Source organism: Lutjanus erythropterus, chromosome 3, assembly GCF_056507025.1.
Source record: "Lutjanus erythropterus isolate fLutEry1 chromosome 3, fLutEry1.hap2, whole genome shotgun sequence".
Taxonomy (NCBI): Eukaryota; Metazoa; Chordata; class Actinopteri; order Lutjaniformes; family Lutjanidae; genus Lutjanus; species Lutjanus erythropterus.
The window spans coordinates 11,269,705-11,293,790 of NC_139319.1; the positions used below are offsets into that span (position 1 = coordinate 11,269,705).

The 24,086-nt window shown below is 39.3% G+C and overlaps 1 protein-coding gene across 4 annotated transcripts in view; it reads left to right on the plus strand.

Moving 5' to 3' along the window:
• LOC146329715 (protein kinase C beta type-like) overlaps nt 1–24,086 on the plus strand; it is a 52,466-nt gene that overhangs the window by 20,397 nt on the left and 7,983 nt on the right. The window contains exons 3-17 of one of the 4 annotated variants that reach the window (XM_084714986.1): nt 4,160–4,242; nt 7,439–7,550; nt 15,311–15,439; nt 15,882–16,038; nt 17,688–17,822; nt 17,999–18,095; nt 18,227–18,409; nt 19,552–19,725; nt 19,830–19,921; nt 21,109–21,171; nt 21,302–21,440; nt 21,516–21,596; nt 21,695–21,802; nt 23,021–23,161; nt 23,634–23,978. In XM_084714986.1, the coding sequence (XP_084571112.1) occupies nt 4,160–4,242; nt 7,439–7,550; nt 15,311–15,439; nt 15,882–16,038; nt 17,688–17,822; nt 17,999–18,095; nt 18,227–18,409; nt 19,552–19,725; nt 19,830–19,921; nt 21,109–21,171; nt 21,302–21,440; nt 21,516–21,596; nt 21,695–21,802; nt 23,021–23,161; nt 23,634–23,786 (1,847 nt within the window). In that variant the 3' untranslated portion in view covers nt 23,787–23,978. Of the gene's footprint in view, nt 1–4,159; nt 4,243–7,438; nt 7,551–15,310; nt 15,440–15,881; nt 16,039–17,687; nt 17,823–17,998; nt 18,096–18,226; nt 18,410–19,551; nt 19,726–19,829; nt 19,922–21,108; nt 21,172–21,301; nt 21,441–21,515; nt 21,597–21,694; nt 21,803–23,020; nt 23,162–23,633; nt 23,979–24,086 lie in introns of those variants that run through there. The other 3 variants (XM_084714988.1, XM_084714987.1, XM_084714990.1) reach the window with 3 other exon arrangements.

Here is a 24,086-nt window from a genome sequence, read left to right on the forward strand (position 1 = left end):
GTTGGTCTCCAAATAGCATGACTGACATTGCATCTCAGCTTCAACAGAACCAGCATAAAACGGTGCATTATGTAATGCGTCTTCCTTATTTTTTTTGTAAGTTTCCGTGATGTGACCCACCCTCTCTCCTGCACAAATAAACACACACACACACACACAAACATAAGCACTCTGTTGCTTAACTGCTAGAAACCCACGGAAAGTGCAGCCAGTTGCCACAGTGCCTCATGAAAATGTAACGAGAATGTGAATAATTAAGATTAAACCAGAGCTTAATGTCACCCTGTGTGTGTGTGTGTGTGTGTGTGTGTGTGGCTGGTTCTCTTTTAATTTGAAGTGGCTGTTTGTTGCAGCATGTGTGTTAATATTTTCATAATCACGTAGCTCAGTTTGGTGGAAATGTGAAACCCTTCTGATGTCTTCATTCAGTTTTCGGATGATTCTGCAGAGTCACTATACAGTGGAAGTGGGTTTTAAGCACTGCACTAGATTTTTATTTAAAAATACACCAATGATCTGAGGCTGAACCACAAAGCCGGCCTACAGTAGACGCGACTGATCTGCCCTATTTTATCTAAATGGAGTTCTGGTGTCGGTCATGTTCACGTCTTCGTCTGTAGGAAGTGACTGATCAAAATTTAAAGGCGTGGATTGTACGTTATCTCCATGTGCCCCACAGTGAGAGAATATCATGGATGTCATGTGACTCTGTGTGCAGATTAAAGGTAGAGGCCTGCTGACTGACGGCGTTCCCAAGGGTGCTGCAAATCCTTGAAAATGCTTGAATTTTAATGTGGCGTTTCCAAGGTTTGGAAAGTGCTTGAAACAGCTTGAAAGTGTAAATGCATTACTTTCATGATACACAGCTGTCAGACTGAATAGTGATGGTCATATATCAGCTCAGCCAGATGATGCCAAGTCTATTTAGAGACAGGTGACACATTTCAAAGTATGAACCTTAACTATATTTTCCTTTAATTTGGCACTCTTCTACTGCTTATAGGACAATAACATCTGATTTAACATGATGAAGAAGTGAAATTATCACCTTGAGCATGTATATATAATTATGTAACTTGCTGCAGCTGGAAGGTGCTGGAAAAACTTGAAAATGCACCTTGAAAATTCTTGAAAAGTGCTTGAATTCGACTATGGAAAAGGTTTGGGAACCCTGGACTGATGATCTGATCTCAGTTTAGCTTTTTTGCTGGATGTCTGATAGAAGCTCCACTCAAAGATACTCTGCAGACGTGTAGTGTCCACTTTTTACCAAGGCTGCAAACAGCAATAATTTTCACTATTTGCAGACGTCCTCTCTCGAGAACATATTAAGAATTTTCCATCACAGTTTCTGAAAGCTCGAATTGACATACTCAGCTAACATGTCTGAAATTCAAAGGGATTCAGTTTACTTTCACAGAAGACCAAAAACAAAAGTTAAATATTCAGAGTCTGTTGATCTTTACTAATCAGAACTCTGCTATATAACAATGGTGTAAGTGTTGAATTGTGACACCTAAACAAATAATTGTCTGTTTTGTCCAACTAAAGGTCCAAAACCCCCAAATATTTGGCTTACAAACTCATAAAACAGGACTTAAATATAGTTTCTGATTGATTTATTTTCTGACAAATGAGTTCAGTTGTACTTTTTACACAAGTATTTGCAAAAATCCCCACACTGACATGTAGTTTGGAGCAGTTTCTGCTGTTGCACATCCTAACAGGAAGTGAATTTGACATCTGATAATATAGTAAATATGTAATTAATTATCTGCTGTACATGGTTCAGAAGTTGAAAAGTAGTTCCCACTTTTCATTACCTCTGCCATGGAGGTCATCGTTGTGTCACTGTTTTAGAGCTGCAACAATTAATTGATTATGAAGTACTAAAATAATCAACTATATTGATAATCGAGTATTTAAAAAAGGTCCAAATGATCTGATTCCAGATTCTTAAATGTAAATGTGTTCTGGTTTCTTTTTTCCTCTCTTTAGAAATGATCTCCAAACTTTTATATTAACTATAACTAATTCATTATTTGAATCATTGATTCATCATCATTGATCATTCACTGATTTTTAGAAGGGCTGCAACTAATAATTATTTTCACTGCTGATTAATCAGTGGATTACTTTCTCACTAAATTGACCAGCTGTTTGGTCAATAAAATGTCGGAAAATGTTGAAAAATGTTGATCAGTTGGTGCACAGCTCAAGATGACGTACTCAAATGTCCACAATCCAAAGATATTGAGTTTACTGTCATAAAGGACTAAAGAAACAAGAAAATATGCTGAAGCTGAAATCAGAGAATTTTGTCTTTTTTTTCTTAAAAAATTCTCAATCCGATTAATTGATTATCAAAATATTTGCAGATTAATTTAATAAACAGTTTATTATTGATAAGCCTAATTGTTGCATGCCAGCAAACTGAATCTCTTTGGGTTTTGGACTGTTAGTTTAACAAAACAACATATTCGAGTGTGTCGTCATCATCTTCAGACATTTTTCAGCCTCTCCAGACTGAATTGAAAAAGCTTTTCCAACTCTCCTGACTCCAGTTTACGTTTTGTTACCTAATAACAGACAGAAGTCTGCAGTTTCTCTGTAATCAAAAGTGAAATTATTAAGCCATTTTTAAAAAAGCATGAAAAAAAACATGCATTCACACGGGAAATGTCCACATGTAACCGTGCAGATTTACGAAAACTCTCAGGATTTTTTTCCCTGTTGTAAAAAAAGCACCAGGGGATTTTCTTCTTGCAATTGTGTGGTTATATCATGTGATTTCTGCCATTGTGAAACTGCTGAAAACCACATGTGGCTGTGAGTTTATCTGCACTTGATAAGAAAGTTTACATTTCAGCCCATCAAACCAAACTTAAGTCATTTTTTTATACATTTTTTTGAGGAAGGATTTGGTTTGTGAAACTGTGTAACCAGCCAGCTCTTATCAGACAATTCGCTGGGCTTCAGCTTAGAAACAGTTAAACTCAAGACTCCCTGATTTCAGTGATTTGATTTGAGAGCCATTTTATAAACATCACATCAAATTACATGAATTCAGTTAGACCAGACATCCATCTTCAGGGGATTTTTAATGTCAGATTTTTTATCTGTTTCTCTGCTTTTGACAGACTTTAAGGAGCAATATGTTACAACTGCACATCCAAAAATGAGTACAGCAGTCCAAATAGTGAGTTTGAGCCACAGACTGTATATTAAATATGTATGCAGTCTATGGTTGAAGTAAGTTGTTCCCCACCCCCTCCGCCCCAGACCTGGGACAAGTGACAACAAGTCCTACACTGTAAGTTCATCAGTTGTCTGTTGGTGTAAAATTAAGCCTGTTATCCTGAAAACAAAAGGACACTGCTCTGAAAATACACACTCTGGAGCTTGAGTTCAGTCACTGCCTGCCAGACTCCATTAACATTTTGCTCAAATTAACGTTATAAATATTTACTTCTTATAAAAGATTGATAATGATTTCTTACGACTCATAAGCAGACACTAACTCGTTCGGCTAACATTCAGCATTGATTTTAACTTATATATATTACAGAATTCTCCCTTAAGATGGTCTTTAACTGCACAAAACTAAACTTTATCCTGTTTGTTCTCCAAAAACCTGACCATCCTTTGTGTGTGTGTGTTTCTATCTTCACCACCAGTGAGTGAGCCTCCATCCAAACATCTTAAGCTTCATTTTTCTGTCTATTTACTTTCCTTCTAAAAGGGTTTTTTTTGTAAAAGGGGCTCGGGATCAGACACCATGTGTTATATTAGTCTGAAAATGTGGAGGATATTTATTTCACTACACTGAAAGCAGTCCAATCACCAGGTGTAGCGCCTGCTGCCATTTGGAGCTGCCTCAGTGGGAAGTTTCCTGTGGCAGCTTTAATGTTTATGTGATTAATGTGATTAGGAGAGATCCCACCATGCGGTGGTTAAATATAAAATCATCTAAACTGATGTCGACAGCAAGGAAAGAGCAAATGGGAGCTGCTGAAATATGAGTAGCCTATTGTGCAATGAGTAATGCCACATAATTGACATATTGATTCATCTCTTTGTTGGTGCTGTGTCTCCTTATTTGGCATTGCACGGAAGTTCAGAGTTTGACATTTACTTTTTCTCCTCTTTCCCTCCACAGTGTGCTGTTTCGTGGTCCATAAGCGCTGTCATGAGTTTGTCACCTTTTCCTGTCCGGGGGCCGACAAGGGACCTGCCTCCGACGTAAGTAAAGAAAATACACACGTCCGAAAGCATGATCAGTGGGTTAGCGAGGTATATTGAGTCCGAAAACCAGAGTTTTTGATGTCACAAAGGTGGCTCTCTTTCAGTTTTGCTAGGTCGCCATGGTAACACAGTCCGGAGCAGGTGATGTTCAGAGTTTCAAATAGAACGGGCTGCAAAAAGAGCCACTCTACATTTATAATTTATAAATAACTTTTTAGAATGAGGCGATTGGTATGATTGATTAAATATTGTCTGGAACCCAAAGTTATTATTTTGGGGCTGCAACCTCTTGATCTTGATTGGAGAAAGATTCTTAATTTATCAGAAGTAGATAGAACTTAATTTGGAAAAAAACAGAAAGACCTATAGTAGAATGGGTGCCTGCATATGTACATATACACTCAGAGGTATGTTGAATTTGTACAAAATGATTTGGGAACGTTTCATAAATTTTGTTGAACATGGTGTAATGACACAGGGAGATCCCTTAGATGATCTATGACCAGGGATGGGAATCGTTAATCAGAATCGAAAATGGAATCGGAATCGTAAAAATCTTAACGATTTGGTTCTTTATCGATTCTCTTATCAGTTCTCATTTGGAAAAAAGGAGAACAAACAGGAAGCTAGACATGAAATGGAGTGAGTGCTTGCGAGTATTGCAAGTTGCCCTGTTATCATCCTTTCTCGTGAAATGTAACCAAACTTTCGAGTGTTTGTGCCGCTTGGGCGCCATGTTTCCTGCTGGCTGCACTGGTGAATGATATCGCCACGCACGTTGCGTAGCTTGCGTAAGCTACGCAACGTGCGTGGTGACGTCATTCATGCCCACTGGAATCGATAAGGGAATCGTTTGCAAAATTGGCAAATGATTCCAAGGAATTGAAACACTGGGAACCGGTTCTCAACAAGAACCGGTTTTCGATTCCCATCCCTATCTATGACAGATCGCGAAGTTTGTCTGAACTTCTGAAATTTGCTGTTGTAAACATAACCGTTGCTCCTCTAGTTATTGTTCATAATAATAATATTTAAAAAAAAAAAAAAAAATCATTAATTTTGTACATTACTATTGGTCTTAAATAAAGCAAAAGTACTTAAATGGAAAGAGCGCACAATATTTCTCAACCAATTACTCAATTACTAAAATAATTGATAGCTGCAGCCACACTTCAGTGTGGCGTGAATGGGATCGTCACAGGAGCTGCGTAATGCTGACATGTCATTTTGGGGTTGAGACAAGGGGTTAGACCTAAAGTGTCTTTTTGAGTATCATGTTTTACTCTTTTTTTTTTCTAAAGTTGCCAGCCAGTGCAGCATATTTAGCAAAATTCACTAATTTTGTTTCAACACTTGAATGTTGGTTGGTTGCATCAAACAATCCACTTCAGCGTTTTTGTGAAGGAGATATTTTTAAGCAGAATACTGACTTCTCCCCCCCACGGCTGAAACACTCTGTCCAGGAGCCCGGGAGCTGGAGTGCTCTCTACCCCGGCTGCAGTGCGAGTCCCAGGGACAGCGGCGTGAGCAGCCTCGCTCTGAGCCCGGGTCACAGTGCTCTAAACCCTGAGCACGGATGTTTTCGTGATACGTAGCATAATCTTCTTCTGCTGCTGAATTCCTGCAGTTCTCTTCTTCTTCAAGTGACAGTTTTTTGTCAGATGATCCATCACAGCATCTCCTACCGCTTGGCAGTGAAAACAGCAATTAATAGAAAATCTCGTCATTGGTGGTGAAAGAGTTAAATTATAGAATTTTAAAATTTAAAAGCTGCAAAAGAACTGCTAGACCTTCCTCAGGCAAACGACCAAAAAGGTCGCAAATAAATGTTATATTGCAAGTTAAACACTGTGTGGGAGACCTTTTGCAATTTTTTTGGTGGTCTCACCCCTCTTTTATGCAACTGTTTCATCTTACAGCTGCGCAAAGTTTTCCTTTGTTCAGAGTTTAAGAACTCTAATCTTGTCACCTTAGAAATAATCAGGAGGCACAGAGAGCGCATTAAGTTGATTAGTAATGTTAAGAAATATTGAGCATCCTGTGCTTTGATAATTGCAGTAGACCATATTGCGATTTCAATAGAATTTCGATTAATTGCCCAGCCCTAATGCACACAGAGCCTGAAGAAGAAAGTCTGAGTTACCAAAGACGGTCGATAACCACCGATGTCATCGATGTCAGACCTGTTGTCTCTGACCGGGGTTTTAGGTTTTTACGAGCCAGATCATCCAAAGAAAGCCTGGCCATGATGAGCTTGTTTCATAGTACAGCCCCCTGAAAAACATTTACCCAACATGCTTCATTTAATCCTTCACTATTTATTCAGTTCATCAGCTTCATTAAACTTTAAAAATGGGAAATCAGTTCGCTGCACTCATCTGTTTAAGTTCAATGTTTATTATGAACATGGTTAGTTACTGTTTTGCTTGTTTAGCGTGGTCAGCACTGACTGCTGGTGTTTGTGTACTTCCATGTAGTTGTTGTGTTTGCTACACACACACGCACACACACACGCACACACACACACACACACACACACACAGACACACACACTCTCTGATGTAACCTCTTGTCCTCTCTCCTGCTGAGCTGTCAGCCCCAAATCACACCGAGACATGTCAGTAAAGAGAGAATGTGCTGCCTGGCTGCCTCAGGTTAATGAGCCAGTATATCTCATTCACCTACACACACACACACACACACACTCGCAAACAAACACACCCACACACACACTCGCAAACAAACACACCCACACACACACACACAGAATGTGTGAGTCAGCACGGATTTTGAAGTCATATGACCGATGTTTATTAATCTCTAACTCCTCTGTCTTTCTTTGTTTTTGTTATGTCATCAAAGCTGTTTTGTTGTTTTTGTTGTTTCCGATTTTTGAGCATCCTCCAAACTCTTAATCAGTGCTGCCGGTTCTCTCTGTCAATATGTTTACTTTTGTTCTGTCATAGATGGAGGGAATATTTAAAGGATCGGTTCACTCAAATAGGAGAAAATGATAGATTATAGTCACCTCCGTTGTAGTGGATGATAATGATGCACTGCACAGTGTTTGAACTGCAGCTGACCTGCAGTTTTAAATCTTTTAATGGACTCTGACAGATGGAGGAACTCTACTCAAACCACCTGGATTATTTAAATATTAAAATCAATTGTCTTCTCTCTCTCCTCTCTGCAGGATCCTCGTAGTAAACACAAGTTTAAGGTCCACACTTACTCCAGCCCGACCTTCTGTGACCACTGCGGCTCCCTCCTCTACGGGCTCATACACCAGGGAATGAAATGTGACCGTACGTACACAAATATCTGTCCGTGTGATACCAGCGTAAAGCTTGTGCTTCAGAGGTCATACGCACCGTCTGCATGCTGCCCATTAGAGCTGCAACGATCGGTCGATCAAAAGAAATTGGTTGCAAACCATTGTGATAATCCTTTAATCCTTTTAGTTATTTTTCAAGCAGAAATATCAAACATTTGCTGGTTTCAGCATCTTCAACATAAGGATTTTCTGCTTTTCTTTGCCATTCATGACAGTAAATGAAGAGTCTTTGGGTTTTGGACTGTTGGTTGGACAAAAGAAGGAAATTTAAAGACATCACTTTGGGCTCTGTGAAATTGTGATGAGCTTTTTGCACAATTTTTTGACATTTGACAGCCTAAATTATCAATCGATTAATGAAAGTAGTGGCTAGTTGCAGCCCTGATGCCTGTTATTTTGCTTGTTCCAGTACTGGTGATGTCATAAACTCAAACTGACTCCGTACGTCAAAAGTCTCGGTCCTGTTCAGAGCAGCTGCACTTGATATTTTTATATAAACAAAATATCATATGAGAGCGTGAAAATCACATGACAATGTGAAAGGGGTGGTTCACAGTGTTGAAACTACAGAGCAATCAACTGAATCTGCAGCTTCTCTCAGTTATTAAGTTTTGTTTTGTTTTTTTTAGAGTTTCAGCTCATTGTTCAGCTCCTTAGCTGCAACTTTACTGTTTTGATTATAGGGGTAGGACTTGACAAGCATGTTGCTTCCTCCTACTCCGTTTTGGACACAAACTGTTGATCTGTGTTGATCGTTGAAAAATCTGTTGATAAAATTTTCTTTCTTTTTTTTTTTTTTTTTTAGAGATGTTCAAAATAAATCAAACCAAAATTTTGATTCATTCTCAGTGCTCTCATGGTGTGCTCCTTTGTCACAGTAGACAGCTGTTTTACATAAAATGAAAACCTCCTAAAACCCGCTGTACACAACCTGCTCGACACTGAACAGCAAGCAGACAAAGTTAGCAACGAGCTGCTGAAAGCAGTGGAGCATTTCACAGCTAAAGAGCCACATATTTCACTCAGGAGTAGGTATAGCCCAAAAACAGAGTAAATAAATAGAATATTGACCCAAATAAAAACATTTATTGAAGGTTTAGCTGCATAAATTTATATAAAACTTGTAGATTTAGAACTTAAACCCTCATCCTACTAACATATTTAACATGCAAAGACCACCGACAGGTATAAACCAGAAATAAATACCATAATATTAACTTATTTTCTTTCTTATAACATTCTTAGTTATTACTATATAATAAGAAGAAAGTTATAGTTAATTTCCATATTGTATAAAATGAGAGTAAGAGTGAGTGAGGAAATCTGTGACTGCTGCATCTGCTTCTAAATGACTGACAGCGTGTGTGTGTGTGTGTGTGTGTGTGTGTGTGTGTGTGTGTGTGTGTGTGTGTCCCTCCCCCTCATGATAATGTGTGATACTTTAAATTAGGACCCGCAGCGAACATGAACTCAATCATTAAATAGTTCCGTCTATTAAAATCACAGTGGAAATGAATGCTTTTGACCGGGATCCCCCAGGACTCAAATACGTTGGTGTTTTTAAGAAGCACTAATTAAAACATAAACAGAAAACAATGACATGAAGTCATTAGGAACAAATTGATTGACAAATCCATGAAAAGTTGGAATAATAGAACAAAGCACCTGTGAAATATGACAAAAAGTTTACCCCTGGGGTCTGCGGGTACCTAGATGGTAAGATTAAGGTTAATATAATTTTTTATCCTTTGGACGACGTGTGAAGGTTGTCTCATCAAAAGACAATGAAATTAATTTAGTTAAAAGCACAGTTTTGTTTTTGCTCCTCTAAAACTGTTGATCCAAACATCGTCAAACAGAATATGAAAATGTCCACTTTCATATTTTCACTTTCACTCGGCCACTGGTCAGAGAAAAAAAAAGCAATGGCTACCTAAAATTAGATTTAACTGAAATAACTGACACTGTTTTGCCTTTATAGCATTCATAATCCTCTTACTGTGTTTGATGTGTGGGCTGAGGACTGTAAGTTCAGCTAAAACCTTTAAGCAAAAAACACGTCCTCCGAATTTAGATACAACATTTACAATAATTGCCCTGCTCATGAGTCATAATGGCAGACTGTTAAATATATAAAATCATCCTAATGACAGAGTTATAGAGATATTATCAGCTTCTCACAACAATGAACGAGTAGTTTTTACTTTCATGCTGCTGGGTCATATTTACTGCTGATCATTTGCCTGCTGTTGGCAACAAAGACAAACAGGAAGTGGGCTACGTCTCTGCGGCGCTGTCTCCAGCCATGACAAACATTATTTAGTGAGTAGACAGTTCCTCATTGTACCTGTGTGCAGCACACACTCTTTGATGGACTCTGACTTGGTCTGTGCAGCAGTTTTTGCACCTTTATACTTAAGTCACCAGACGTAAGGCAGGTTTATTTATGTAGCACCATTCAGCCGATTCAAAGTGCTTCACAGGGACGTGGAAATACTTTAAAAACAAGACTTTAAGAAAATATTAAAGGGCCACTTCACACCAAAATAAAAAATACATGTTTTTCCTCTGGCCTGTAGTGCTGTTTATCCATCTGTACTGTTTTAGAGCAGCTGTAGAGATGTCTGCCCTGTCTCCAATATAATTGGACTAAATGTCTCCAGTCCTGTGGCGCTAAAAGAGCCAAAAATACATTTATAGACCTCAACACAGACTTTGTTGTTGTAATTCTGTTGGATCTACTTTCTTTCTGCAGTAGAATCTAACATGAAACTTCTCACAACGAGATCTGTGGACCCGAGTAACCGGGTCGTGATTTCTGGAAAGAGACTGCTGAGTTTTTAATTTTATTAATTTATTTGTTAATTTTTCGTATTATGAGCACCACAGGACAAGCACCATCTAGTTCCATTATATCGGAGAGAATCTGTCTGGAGATGCATCTGTTAAATTCTCTTATTTCATCAGAGACTTTCTTTTTCTTTTCTGGTTTTGGCGTCCATAGCTAACTTAGGGAGATTCAAGACTAGCCACCAGAAAAATTTAGAGAAAAAGGCGCAGACCCGTAAACACAAGCTATGACACACATTTTGAATCACTTTAGACCTGCAGTGTTGAATGAAAATTAAAATGTTAAAAAAATATATTATTTATTAAACAGTTAATAATTTCCTTTTTTTTTTTTTTGTCAAAACCGCTGAAGATGGTCAAAATAACTGCAGGTTGCAGACCTCCGCTCTAGTTGGGTAAATAACCCTCAACTGCAGTGTCTCTTTCCGGAAATCATGACCCAGTCGCTCAGAATAGTCCACAGACCTTGTTGTGAGCAGTTTCATGTAGGAACAACTTTCTTTCTACAGTAGAATCAATTGGAACTACTTTTTTGGATTGAAAGTGAGAGTTCCTGCATGAAACTGTTCAAAACAAGGTCTGTGGATATTCTTGAGTAACCATAATTTTTGGAAAGAGAAACTGGTTTTGAATTTTTCAAATGTATATTTTTTGTGCTTTGAGCGCCATCTAGTCCAATTATATTGGAGAGAGAGCAGAAATCTCTCCGGCTGATGTCTCTAAACCTCTGCAACTCACACCAAAATAATCTAGATGGATAAACGGCACAACAGGCCAGAGGAAAAACATGTTTTTCTTTTTCAATTTGGGCGTGAACTGTCCCTTTAAAGCCCTTACCACGTCAGCTGATATTGTGCTTTTGTGATGCATGTTCCTAAAGTTTGCACAAATTTCAAAATTGCATTTAACAAGAAATTTAAACAAAAAAAAGAAAGGCTTACTTTAAGGTCAGGATCAGATTTTTATTTAAGGTAAGAGATCCAGAATAATCGTTAATAAAATAACTCACTTAACAACTCAGTCGCTGACTCAGCCATTATCGCAACTACATTTACATTGGCTGTGAAAATCTTGTACCAGAGAAAATTGATTTAGCAGCTGATAGCAAACTCACCATGACAACACTGTCAACAGTAGAGAAACACAGTCATCCACATTAGAAGACAAGATCTGTGTGAATGGTCTTCATCTTCTTCCTGTGAAGCAGCTACAACTGTACATTCAGCATCACTGACCCCATCACTGTACTGATCAGCAGAAAATTTACTTCAAAACAGAAAAAGTTAGACTTCACAACATGAGGAATGGACCGGGTCCAGACTGGCTTACTGTTTGGTCCTGACTTTGAGAAGTCCTGAAGTAAGCAGCTACAGATTACTGTAAAAAATGTTTATGCCCTGATTTAAATGAGCCGTTTTAGTCGACGTCATGCGTTCAGACAGCTTGTTCGCTAAAACACTGAGATAACTTTTTTGTTAAGTGTTTTTTTTTAAGTGATGCACATACAGAAACATCTGCGCTGTTGTATTCCCATGTTTCGACATTTTAATTTTCATAAATCAGTACTGTTGGTCACACTTTATGTCTGTCTGTAAAACCCACAGACAGACACTTTATGTCTGTCTGTGGGTTTTACAGATATTTAACCAATTAAAATGATTAAAATAAACTTGTGACTAAACCTCATAACTTGGGATAATAACGATTAGTTTATGAGGGATTGATTGATCAAGTAAAATTTAATCGATCTACTATAAAATAGACTTGAAATATAAGATTATTTTTATGAACGCTCTCTGCCTTTTTGTATATTTACATATATGTGTTTTATATTTACACCTTTATATGTTTCATAAGCTACGTGATGCTGTCAGAGAAGGTACAATATGTTGCTTTTTTTAATAACAATCGATGAATTGATTGTGGATGACAGTGATCAATTAAATTTGCACCCCTACTTGTAACTCCATTAGATCCTCAAACAGAAAAGAAGAACAGTCCAGTTGAGCTAACAGTGATCCTAATAAAAAGATATAAAGTATTTTCCATTTCCTAAAAAGAAACCGTTTCACACATGCAAGGTTTCCACCCGCCAGCGACGGTGTACAGAACAGTCCGTCTCAAAATAAGTAAATAAAGTTTAAAAAAAACACAGCAAATAACAAATAAATACAGCAAACTCAAATGATACAGGCTTACATACCCACTTGCACTGTGCTGGTAACAACTTGATCAGCAACACTAAAAAAATAACACTGGAGTTTCATTTATTCGGATCTTCTTTAACTGCAGCTGTAGCAACAGCCAAAAAAAAACATCCCCCACCACCACCACAACAACAACAACAACAAAACAGGACCAAGCTCTCATCATCAAGATTTCTGTGTAAATACAGGATACCAGTGGCTCATATGTAAGTTAATATGCAGACTTTGGCCAATTATAATCAAAGTCAACAACCAAATCAAAACAGGCTCAGAGGAAAGTCTCCAGGTGCTTCAAGGATCTATAAAAAGGTTTTATAGCGCTGCCATCATTGTGCAACATCATTTCATTATAATGACACATAACATCCTTAACATTTCTGTTTGTCAGCTATAAATCAGTAGGTGAGGAGAGCTGTTTAGTCAGGAGATGTTGTGTTTAGTAATATTTTAAACCGATCTTGACTGTTTTCCTGGATGATACGCTCAGGCAGAGTTCAATGTAACTACAGCTCTGTACATTACACTAGTCTTGATTTTGGGTGATGGGTAATAAATCTGTTTGCATGCCTGGTGTGATAGTCAATACATCTGAGCTCAGGGACAACTGCTTATATAGTATAATAGAGTCGACAAAGTAGAACAGAGAGGAGGAGAAAGAGTTGATTAAATTCAGAAGACACCATCCTCATTCTCAGGGTCTATCTGAGTAGGATATTCAACCAATATTTCCTGTGATCACATTTGCACAAAGGGTTGTCATGTCGAGTAGCTGATTTAACAGGATTCATGAAAGGGGTTGTTAGGTTATTTATTAATCCACATTAACTACATATAGGAGGAAGTTCGATCCATCTTGCAAATTTTATTCATATTAACAAATTAGATTTTGTTCTGGCTGCACATTAAAGGGAGGCAGAAATGTTCCTGAAATCAACTTGCGTTGGTTAACTATTAACTCAAGGATCGTCATTATTAATAGAATATATGGACAAGTAAGACTTGCAACATATAAGTCAGACAGCTCTTAATACAAACACAAGTGAATGTGATAGTTTAGATTTGCTATTATGATGACATGAGACGTGTTGCCATGCCGCATCAAACATTTGTGTTTTTTTTTTTTTGGGTCATCCCTCGTCAGAGTGATAAAGTTTTAATAGAAAGTGTTTGAGTCGAGCCAGTCAGCAACGCAAAGTTACATAAATTAATGACACGTTAAGATAGAAAAGAAATTAACCAAAATAAGTTATCGTTGACTGGAAAACATACAGATGGTGAAAGATGACCTGCTCTCTCTCAGCTTCTGCACCACCTTCAGTAAAATGTGGAGCTTTGTGCACCAGAGCAGTCTGACATCTAGTGGACAGACTGAAGAATTACATCAAGAGTGCATGGGCTTTTTTTTTTCTTTCACTGTTCACCTTAAAGAAAATATGCAATGCAATTTAATTTGTAAGTAAAATTTTATCATCATCTTTCATCATTCATCATTCATCTTTCTTTTTATCATTACCCTACTCTTATACTCTCTAAAATAATTTAGTGTTTAATTCACATTTAAATATAAAATTTTACTACAAGGCGTGTCCTTCACGAACAAATATATGGACCGTGTCCCAGTTTGTGCTAGTGCAGACTACAAGATTTTTGCAACCATTTTCCTGTCTCAGAGACATTTCTCTTAGATTTGAGGCAAAAATAATGTGGAAAATGTCAAAAAATCCATCACAGTGTCCCCTAATTCAGTGATTCACAAATAGGGGTATTAATAATGTTAATAACTCTTACTAAATATATATATAAAGTTTCCTCCCACCAGTCAAGCATGCATCTTCCACACATCATGCATTTATGGTGGAAACTGTCTCTAGTCCAAAGGACGTCCACCAGGGCATCTATATTTTCTATCTTGTAAAGGGTCCTTGGCTCAGAAAAACGTTGGACTTCTGCTGTAGTTCAGACGGTTCTGAAATGGGTCCTAACAAGTCTGGGAGCTACTAGGCTACGTCACTTGTCATCTTATCTTATTTTTACATGTGGGTTGTATTTAGATCATTCTGTGTCTTTTCATGTGAAGGACTTGGTGCACGAAATTTCTTTGTAAAGCACTGTGGACTATTATTATTATTATTATCTCCTAACACACTATAATCATTTTTATGTGTTTTTCAGTGAAAATGAGAATAATGATATTGCAAGTCATCGGTCAAAATAATTTGCAATCAGACATGTCTTAAAAATCGTTCAGCCCTGTTTTTGATCAGTTATTTTTTAAACCTCTCGTGAGTAAATCAGGAGCTTTAAATCTAATAATATAGTACTGAAAGTCTTAAAGTGGTAATGAATTATGGGGCTTAAAGGGACAGTTCACCCCAAAATCAAAAATAGCTGTTTATCGTCTGGCCCGTAGTGCTTTTTATCCATCTAGATTGTGGGTGTGTGCGGCCGAGGTTTTGAGATATTGGCCGTAGAGATGTCTGCCTTCTCTTGAACATAATGGAACCAGATGGCACTCAGCTTGTGGTTCTCAAAGCTGCAAAAAATACATTTGAAAAACTCAGCGCCTCACACCAAGACAATCTAGATGGATAAATAACACGACAAGGATTGAGGGTGTCATACGCTGTACAGATTTAACTTGTGTATTTTTGTGTGTGTGTGTGTGTGTGTTCAGATTGTATGATGAACATCCACAAGCGGTGTGTGGCCAACGTCCCGAGTCTGTGTGGGACAGATCACACCGAGAGGAGAGGACGCATCCACATCTCTGCCCAGATCACTGAGGACACTCTCAAAGTCACCAGTGAGTGTACTTTCCTTCTGCCTGTCCCTTCAGTCTCACTTTTTTTTTTCTCTGACACACACACACAGAGACACACACACACACACACACACACTGAGTGCCTCTCACAGTTCTCTATCAGCGTAAGACCAAAACTGGAAAGTCCATTAGTTGATCAATGATCCAACGATTGACCCACATCTCCACTGGGACGTGCGTCCACGTGCCAGCTCAGACAGCTGTGGATTGATTATGGAACAGAAACTAAACTGTTGTTAAGTGTTTTAAAATGTAGCCACAGTTATTTAGGGCAGGACAGGTCTCACACCAACACGTTCAGGTTCACGTCCCGCCGTCCTCTGGAAAGGACAAATTCCATCCTCCATTACTAAACGGTCTCAACGTGTATATTATCTTTTCTTTAGACATTTTTTTTTTTAACCATGTCCTCAACCCCTCGCAGTCAAAGAGGCGAAGAACCTGGTGCCCATGGACCCCAACGGCCTGTCAGACCCCTACGTCAAGCTCAAGCTGGTCCCAGACCCCAAGAGTGAGAGCAAGCAGAAGACCAAGACCATCAAATGTTGCCTCAACCCCACCTGGCACGAGACCTTCATTTTGTAAGACCTCTCTCATTCTGCACTTCACACACCTGAATTAATTAGTCCGTTTTCATTCCCACGTCGTGAAATTCTGACATTTTGTCACGCCGCTCGCCGTTAGTGTCTATATGAGGCACACTGGGCCTTCAGGTAACTTCAGTGTCACCTATGTCATGTGAGGCATGTGATGTAACTTACTAATTTTAACCCAAACCACGATCTTTTCCTGAACCTAACCAAGTAGTTTTGGTGTCTAAACCAACCGCATGTTAAAAGAGCTTTCTGGCAGCGTGTCATAAACCAAGCGGATCATCTTAATGAAGTGGAAACAATGTAAACCAAACTGTTACAGTGTGGAGAACTGGTGTAAAGACTTTATTGATTTGCTATCAATGGAACAAGCTGCTCTAGTTCTCCAAAACAATGATAGACCTGATCAATTTGATGCCACTGGAACTTACAGAAAGCATAAACAGATTGTATCAATGAGTCTCTGTACCTTTTTGTTTTGTTTTGTTTGCTTTATTATTGCGGTCAGTGTCATTTTTAGTTATCAAAAATTATTAATAAAAAATGGCCACAGTCGGCCCAACAACCGGCAACTGGCGATTTATTTAAGCTCACAAAGTCTAAAAAGGAAATGTACTTATTTTTTAAATCAGAATCAGAAATACTTTATTGATCCCCGGGGGGAAATTGTTCATGTTACAGCTGCTCCTTAGAAGAACAGAAGAGTTATAATATACACAGACAAAATGGCAAAAATAGATAATTAAACAGAATATATACAGTAAAGGTATAAAGTAAATGTACTTTGTTTTCCAAACAATAATATACTGATATTACCCAGATAAATTATGTAGTAAATATAATATGATATATATTAAACACCAAAATACAACCAGTCTTCTTCTGAATTCAAGTTGATCTCTTGTACTGAACTAAGACAACAAACTTATTCAAACAAATTAGATCGAAAACCGAAAACCGTATGGGTCAGTCTTTCCACTGTTCCAACAATCACCAGCTGTGGTTCGGTCAAAGTAAATCCTTAATTAACTGTGTTAAATGCGAAAATATTGTGGCTCTACATGCTTGTTTTCCTCTCACTGTCCGCAGCTCGGTGGGTGTGTCGCTCGGATTAGAGTGTGTCGCTGAGGAGCGGGTCTCACTCTGCACACCATTAAATTAGCGAAATAAAATGACAAAATACTCGCCCTGAAAGAAACAATCAGCGATGGACTCAGCCAATCGCCCAACCCTTCCAAAGTGATGCAGACTTTGGTATTCGAGGACCTGGGCTGAGAACGGGTTGAATCAACAAACTTATTTTTGTCATTGTTGGAATGTGACTTGTTTGGTTGCCAGTTATTCTCTTGGCCCCATTTTCAGTCACAGAAGCACAAAGCTAGCTGGAGCTCATTCAACTGACCCTGTCCCCATTCTTCTCCCTGCTTCTGCTTGTAGCTATTCTGGGTTTGCTGTGGCTGCTAGGAGAGGCACGGGCATGAAAAACTGTCATTCGCTGCGGCGTTTAGTAGTTTAAACAGAGAGAGATGTGAGGGAATGAGGCTTTGAAATAAAATTGTGATCTTGGGTTTTCATTTTGATCTATTTTAAGAACATTCTCCATGTGACTGTCTTGCCTTTTTCTCTTAATTTCTCAGCAACCTAAAAGAAAGTGACAAGGACCGCCGTCTGTCAGTGGAGGTGTGGGACTGGGATTTGACCAGCAGGAACGACTTCATGGGGTCCCTGTCCTTCGGGATCTCAGAGCTACAGAAACAGGGGGTAGACGGATGGTAAGATGTCACGGCGAGGAAAGTAGATGGTGGATAATTGGGAAAATTACACCGGTGTAGACAGATAACAAAGGCAGAGGGAACAGGGGTGTGAATATTTAAGGGATTTATTGTCACAGTCTGGTAATAATCCTGGATTTTATCTGACATCGTTCTGTTTTCATTCTGCGGCTCAGGTTTAAGCTGCTGTCCCAGGAGGAGGGAGAATACTTTAATGTTCCTGTCCAGCCAGAAGGAGAGGAAGGTAACGAGGAGCTGCGACAAAAATTTGAGGTGAGCCGCACAAAATGATGATGGGTTTAATTTGTCCTGTACTTATTCATTCTTCCCTCATAATCTTCTTCTTTTCCTGTTGTACCTTTTTGGTTTTTTTTTTTTTGGTTTTTTGTTCCTTCTCTCTCCAGAGGGCGAGGGTGGGCCCAGGGAAGCCCACAGACTCGTCTTCCTCTTCCTCGGTGTGCAAGTATGACAGCAATGGCAACCAGGACCGGGTCAAGCTCTCAGACTTCAACTTCATCATGGTTCTGGGCAAAGGCAGCTTTGGCAAGGTGAAGCACATTAGACCGGAGGAGACCAGGAGACCAGAGGTGTGGACTCCAGTCACAAATTCGACTTGCAGCTTGACAGAAATGACTCATGACTTCAACTGGACTTGAGCCTTGTGACTTGAAAATACTCGATACCCTCTGCCCCCAGGCCCACAGATTAAAAAGTGTGTTGTTTTAAAAGTGTGCCATCAATCAGTTCATGTCCCTTCATTTCCTGGATCAACCAGCAGAGTCCGAAAAACACCTGCCAAGCCCCAAATGTGGGTAGATTTTCCATTTAGCAAGAAAATATCAGAATACTATCTGCGGCACTGCCAGGTAGATGTCTCTGCCACATTTTGATGTCGTTTATGGGTGTGCTGCTTCTGTCCTCTGCACATAAGGACAGGGACTTCATGGTGCATTCAAATGTACCTCATATACTCTGGAATGGAATGGAAAGCCTTTGTTGAAATACACAGGCCAACATCTTTCATTGGTTTCTTCATCCGTAACTGCAGCCTTTTTAATAACTGTATCCCAAAATCTTAATAATGTCCTATTTATGTCTACATTTATGTCCATATTGTGGTACAACAGGTCCCCAAACATCCCTGTGATAATTTTCAAGTTGTTTTACTGCAGCATTTTTGAATAATTCAGTATGAAAAATTATATCCAATATGCATTCATTTTGACCAGTAAAACATATGCTTGGCTCGACACTTAACACTATTCATTCCCAGCAAATCAACCAATCAGTCAATTCCTCAGATGCACTTTGTTTGAACCAGCAGCATCCAATCAAGTTGAAGGTGAGAGGAGAAGAACTTATGTTACGTTACTGTGATCCAGTTGGATAAAATGATACCAAAGATAGTTTGATTCACAAAACTATGCAGCGGTTAACAGACAAAATAACTGCAGGTTGAAAATTACAGATGGACACTCGGCTACTTCCAACTTTGACATCTGAAGTTGCACAAAAAAAGGTTAAGTCAATAGTCTGTTGTTAAAAAAGACGTTACATTTAGTCAAGACCACATTTTGATTTGTTTAGGACTCAAAACTTGCAAAACAAAGACTTGGTCCCACCTCTGGTAGACATGTTTTTTCTATGGTGAGAGATGGGAGCCAGTGGCTGGAAAACAAAATTAAATCACTCTGAAGCTTGTTTATTTCCTTTTGATGATTCCCTTCAGGTGATGCTGGCTGAGAGGAAGGGCACAGACGAGCTGTACGCCATCAAAATCCTGAAGAAGGACGTGGTGATCCAGGACGATGACGTGGAGTGCACCATGGTGGAGAAGAGAGTCCTCGCTCTGTCTGGGAAACCACCTTTCCTCACTCAGCTGCACTCCTGTTTCCAAACCATGGTAACAAACAACATCTTGTGTTTACAAAGACGAGCAAATGAAGAAAAGTGGCAAGACACAACTTGTGAAAATGCTGACAACTCCTTGTCAACTTTGTTTTGTAGGACCGGTTGTATTTCGTCATGGAGTATATAAATGGAGGAGACCTGATGTACCAGATCCAACAGGTCGGCAAGTTCAAGGAGCCTCATGCTGTGTGAGTACACACACACACACACACACACACACACACACACACACACACACACACACACACACACACACACACACACACACACACACACACAGAAGAGTTGAGTAAGAGGGTATTTTATGCAACGGTAACAACACTGTCATACCTGTGCTGCTTCATTTCTTTTCTTTACTTGTAATCTAAAAATGTTGCAGATCTACTTGTGCTTTGTCAGTTGTGATGATGTCTGCATACTTAGGTTGGGCTGATCCGATTACAGAAAAATGTCACAGGATGTACACATTCTGTTTAAATCAGCCCATATCAAAAACAAGTTGGGAGCTTGCTGCTAACGTGACACTTGTGCAGAGCTCGACAGTGACAGTTGGCACTGAAAACTATTTTCAGGAACTGGCAACGACTTCTTAGCCTTTGGTTGCCATCAGAGGCAACTCATTTTTAACATTTGCTGCATTAGTGATTTTTAAATGTTGCTGTCACAGGTGGACCCAGAACCAAACGATGCTGCATGTACACTGGTGTGTTTAGTTGTGTGCTCACAGGTATCTGTTTCAGAGACGATGGCAAAGCAAATTAAGTTGCCTAACTTGGGTGAAAAGTTCAATCAGCTGGTCGACATTACAGAGGAATGTGCAGACTGATTCAGCTGACAAAGAAACAGATGAACCTGTACGAAAAACAAAAAATGATGTTTATGAACGAGGGAGAGAACCACTATAATAAAGCATTTAAACGTTCTTTTAAGTCACAGTTTTATTATCAAGCTGATGTATAACTGCATGCTTTATTACTCAAAATGAAAGGAGACCGAAAATAGCAACCATATGTTCAGTTTTGGTAACCAGAAACTGATGCATGGTTGGCTGCCTGGCATTTAACTGAACCATGAATCATGCAAAAATTAAACAGTTCTTAAAAGGGTTATTTGAACAAGATTACACAAAAGTGATGTTTTTCTATGTGCTGGTGATAACGATGTTGATGTTTTTTGGCATTGGAATTGAAATTCACAATAACAGGACCTCAAATGAAAACTGCACAATATTTTTCTGTTTTCGTGAGTTCATTTAAGTGCCACAGAATGTTATGTTTTATTCACATCGTCCACCTGTAACACACACCGTACTGTGTGTCCACATCAATACAGACACACAGATGTGATTATAAACTGGTGTTTGTCTGTATTTTAGGTTCTATGCCGCAGAGATCGCCATTGGACTCTTCTTCCTTCACTCTAAAGGCATTGTGTATCGGTGAGTCAGTTTTTGAATCAGCTGAATGTTTCAGTTTACAACCATTAAAGAACAAATAAGTGAGTAATACGTGTGTGTGTGTGTGTGTGTGTGTGTGTGTGTGTGTGTGTGTGTGTGCGCGTTTTTTCAGGGATCTGAAGCTAGACAATGTGATGCTGGACTCTGAAGGCCATATAAAGATTGCTGACTTCGGCATGTGCAAAGAAAACATGTTTGATGGAACCACCACAAAGACTTTCTGTGGAACACCAGATTACATCGCTCCAGAGGTGTGTTTATTGTCGCCTTTTCTTTAACCTTTTAACTCCCAAATAAGACTTAAAACTCTTAACATTGTGTTATAGATCATAGCGTATCAGCCTTATGGGAAGTCTGTGGACTGGTGGGCCTTTGGAGTCCTGCTCTATGAGATGCTCGCTGGACAGGTTTGTATTCATTCACCGGTGATACTGTTGTTTTTTAATTCAAAACACACAATTGTGACAAAGACCGGAATTGATGAAGCGCGTTTGTTCCCATCCAGCCGCCTTTTGATGGGGAGGATGAAGATGAGCTGTTCCAGTCGATCATGGAGCATCACGTCTCTTACCCGAAATCCATGTCCAAAGAAGCTGTCGCTATCTGCAAGGGGGTGAGGACACATGCTCGAATACACGGTCCTAAAAACCCCGTCTCTTGACCCACTCTGAACACTAGATCAAGATAAAGGATCAGATTTACCTCAAATACACTTTAGTGCAGACTTGATATGTAAAATCACAAGCCTGGAAATCAGATGAAGCAGTGAACTCATGTTTCATTTGCTCTGGCAGATGTGTCTGGCCATCACCGGTCCAGATTCGAAAAGTCACATTCCTGTGACACTAGACCGTGTTGATCAAATGAAACAAGATTATACTGCTGCATCGCCTACTTCCCACCTCGGATGTTTTCAGAAATACGTTTTAGTGAAGTGTTTTGCGGAAATTTGAGAAAGTTTGTGACCAGGCCATCACAATCCGGACCAAGCACCACTACGACGCACGTTTTGTCACTCTGATTGGTTGTAGGTCCATCCAGTTGCGTCCAGATGCATTTTGGTCATAAAAAAATCAAGTGAGAGTTTCCAGACCAGGCTATAAAATCAGCAGAGCTCTCCTTTACAGAGATTGGGCTGTTTGTTGGAGTTCGATGGCTTGTAAATGTTGCAATGATGGATTTACTGTCCTGTAAGTGTACAGAGACTTTTTGGCTGATGTGCCCTTTGAATATGTTAAAGTTGAATTTATTGAAACTCTGAATGCAAGTAAATTCAGGTCGGTAAGATAGTCATTATTTTAGTAGCTCAATAAATGTGGTTTATTGTCCAGCCCTACCTGAGTTTAACTTCTAACGTACCACCTGGCCCTGAATGCAGCATGCCCTCCACAGCCAGGAGTATGACTGCATCCAGAGGCTAATGTTATCTTTTTAGTCTGGCTTTTAACTGAACTTAACTATTTATTTATTTATTGTATATTTATTTATACATCTTAAGCTGTTTTCCTAGTTGGCATATCCTTTTATTTTATCCACTTATGATCATTAACTTTTCTATTTACTTATTTATTGATGGATTTTAATTTATCCTGCCTCTGGTGTTTCCTGGTGTTTTGCATTTCCTCAGTTCCTGTTTTTAATGAGTGCTGTTCTTATTTTAGTCTTTGTTTTGTTGTGTGACGCACTTTGTGTTGCGTTCTGTTGAATGAAAAATGCTGTATAAATTCAGATTGATTAATTGATAATGTGCAGGGATCTGTTTGGAAAAGGGCCACAGACACACAAACACATTCAAACTCGTTTCACGTTGCACGTCTGTGTGTGATTTTAGCTGATGACCAAGCACCCAGGTAAGCGTCTGGGCTGTGGTCCAGAGGGGGAGAGAGACATCAAGGAGCACGCCTTCTTCCGCTATATAGACTGGGAAAAACTGGAGAATAAAGAGGTCCAACCGCCTTTCAAACCTAAAGCTGTGAGTATATCACACACAAATATACACACACACACACACTCTTCAGCTGTTGATTATCACCTGAACTTCACTGATGACCTCAAAAATTTAGTCACAGTCTGGAGGGAAATAACAGATTTAGTCAAACTTTGAAGGTAAGTTGTAGAAACGATTAGATCGCTCATCCCCCGAACCCAACCATCGCCTGCCATTGATCACTACTCTGACAAATGCACGGTTGAGATTTGTTATTGTAGTCACCAATGATGAAGCTGAGATGTCACTTGCTCACATTCGGACCAATGGAAATCCACAGTTCCGGCTGTGTGTGTTTTGATTGGTTGATGCCATGTTTTAGTTGTATTTCTCTTTTTTCTCTTTGTCGTTTGTCGTTGTCCTTTTTTTCTCCACATCCCTCATCGAACTCACTCCATCCTCCCTCCATTTCTCTCCCCATCTCTCTCTCTCTCCTCTCCTCTCCTCTCCATGGCAGTGTGGGCGTGATGCGGAGAACTTTGATCGCTTTTTCACGCGCCACGCCCCAGAGCTGACCCCCCCAGATCAGGAGCTTATAGCCAACCTGGACCAGGAAGAATTCCAAGGCTTCTCATTTGTTAACCCGGAGTACCCGCACACGACTCACTGACCACGCCACATATCACTGGGCTGCACTAGTAATCCCCCACACCCCGGAAACAAACGTTAAAAAAAAATAAAAACATTAAAAAAAAAACAACCATGATGTCATATCCAGGCTGCATTCGACAGGGTGAAACTTTAAAGGAATAGTTCAGCATTTTGGGAAATAACACTTATTTGTTTTTTGCTGAGAGTTAGATGAGAATCTCCTGTCTCTACTTTAATGCTGCATTCATGTGCTTCTTATATGGTCCCAATTCCGGAGTTGGGAAGTTGTTCCTCTGTCATTATGTTGAAACAACATGGA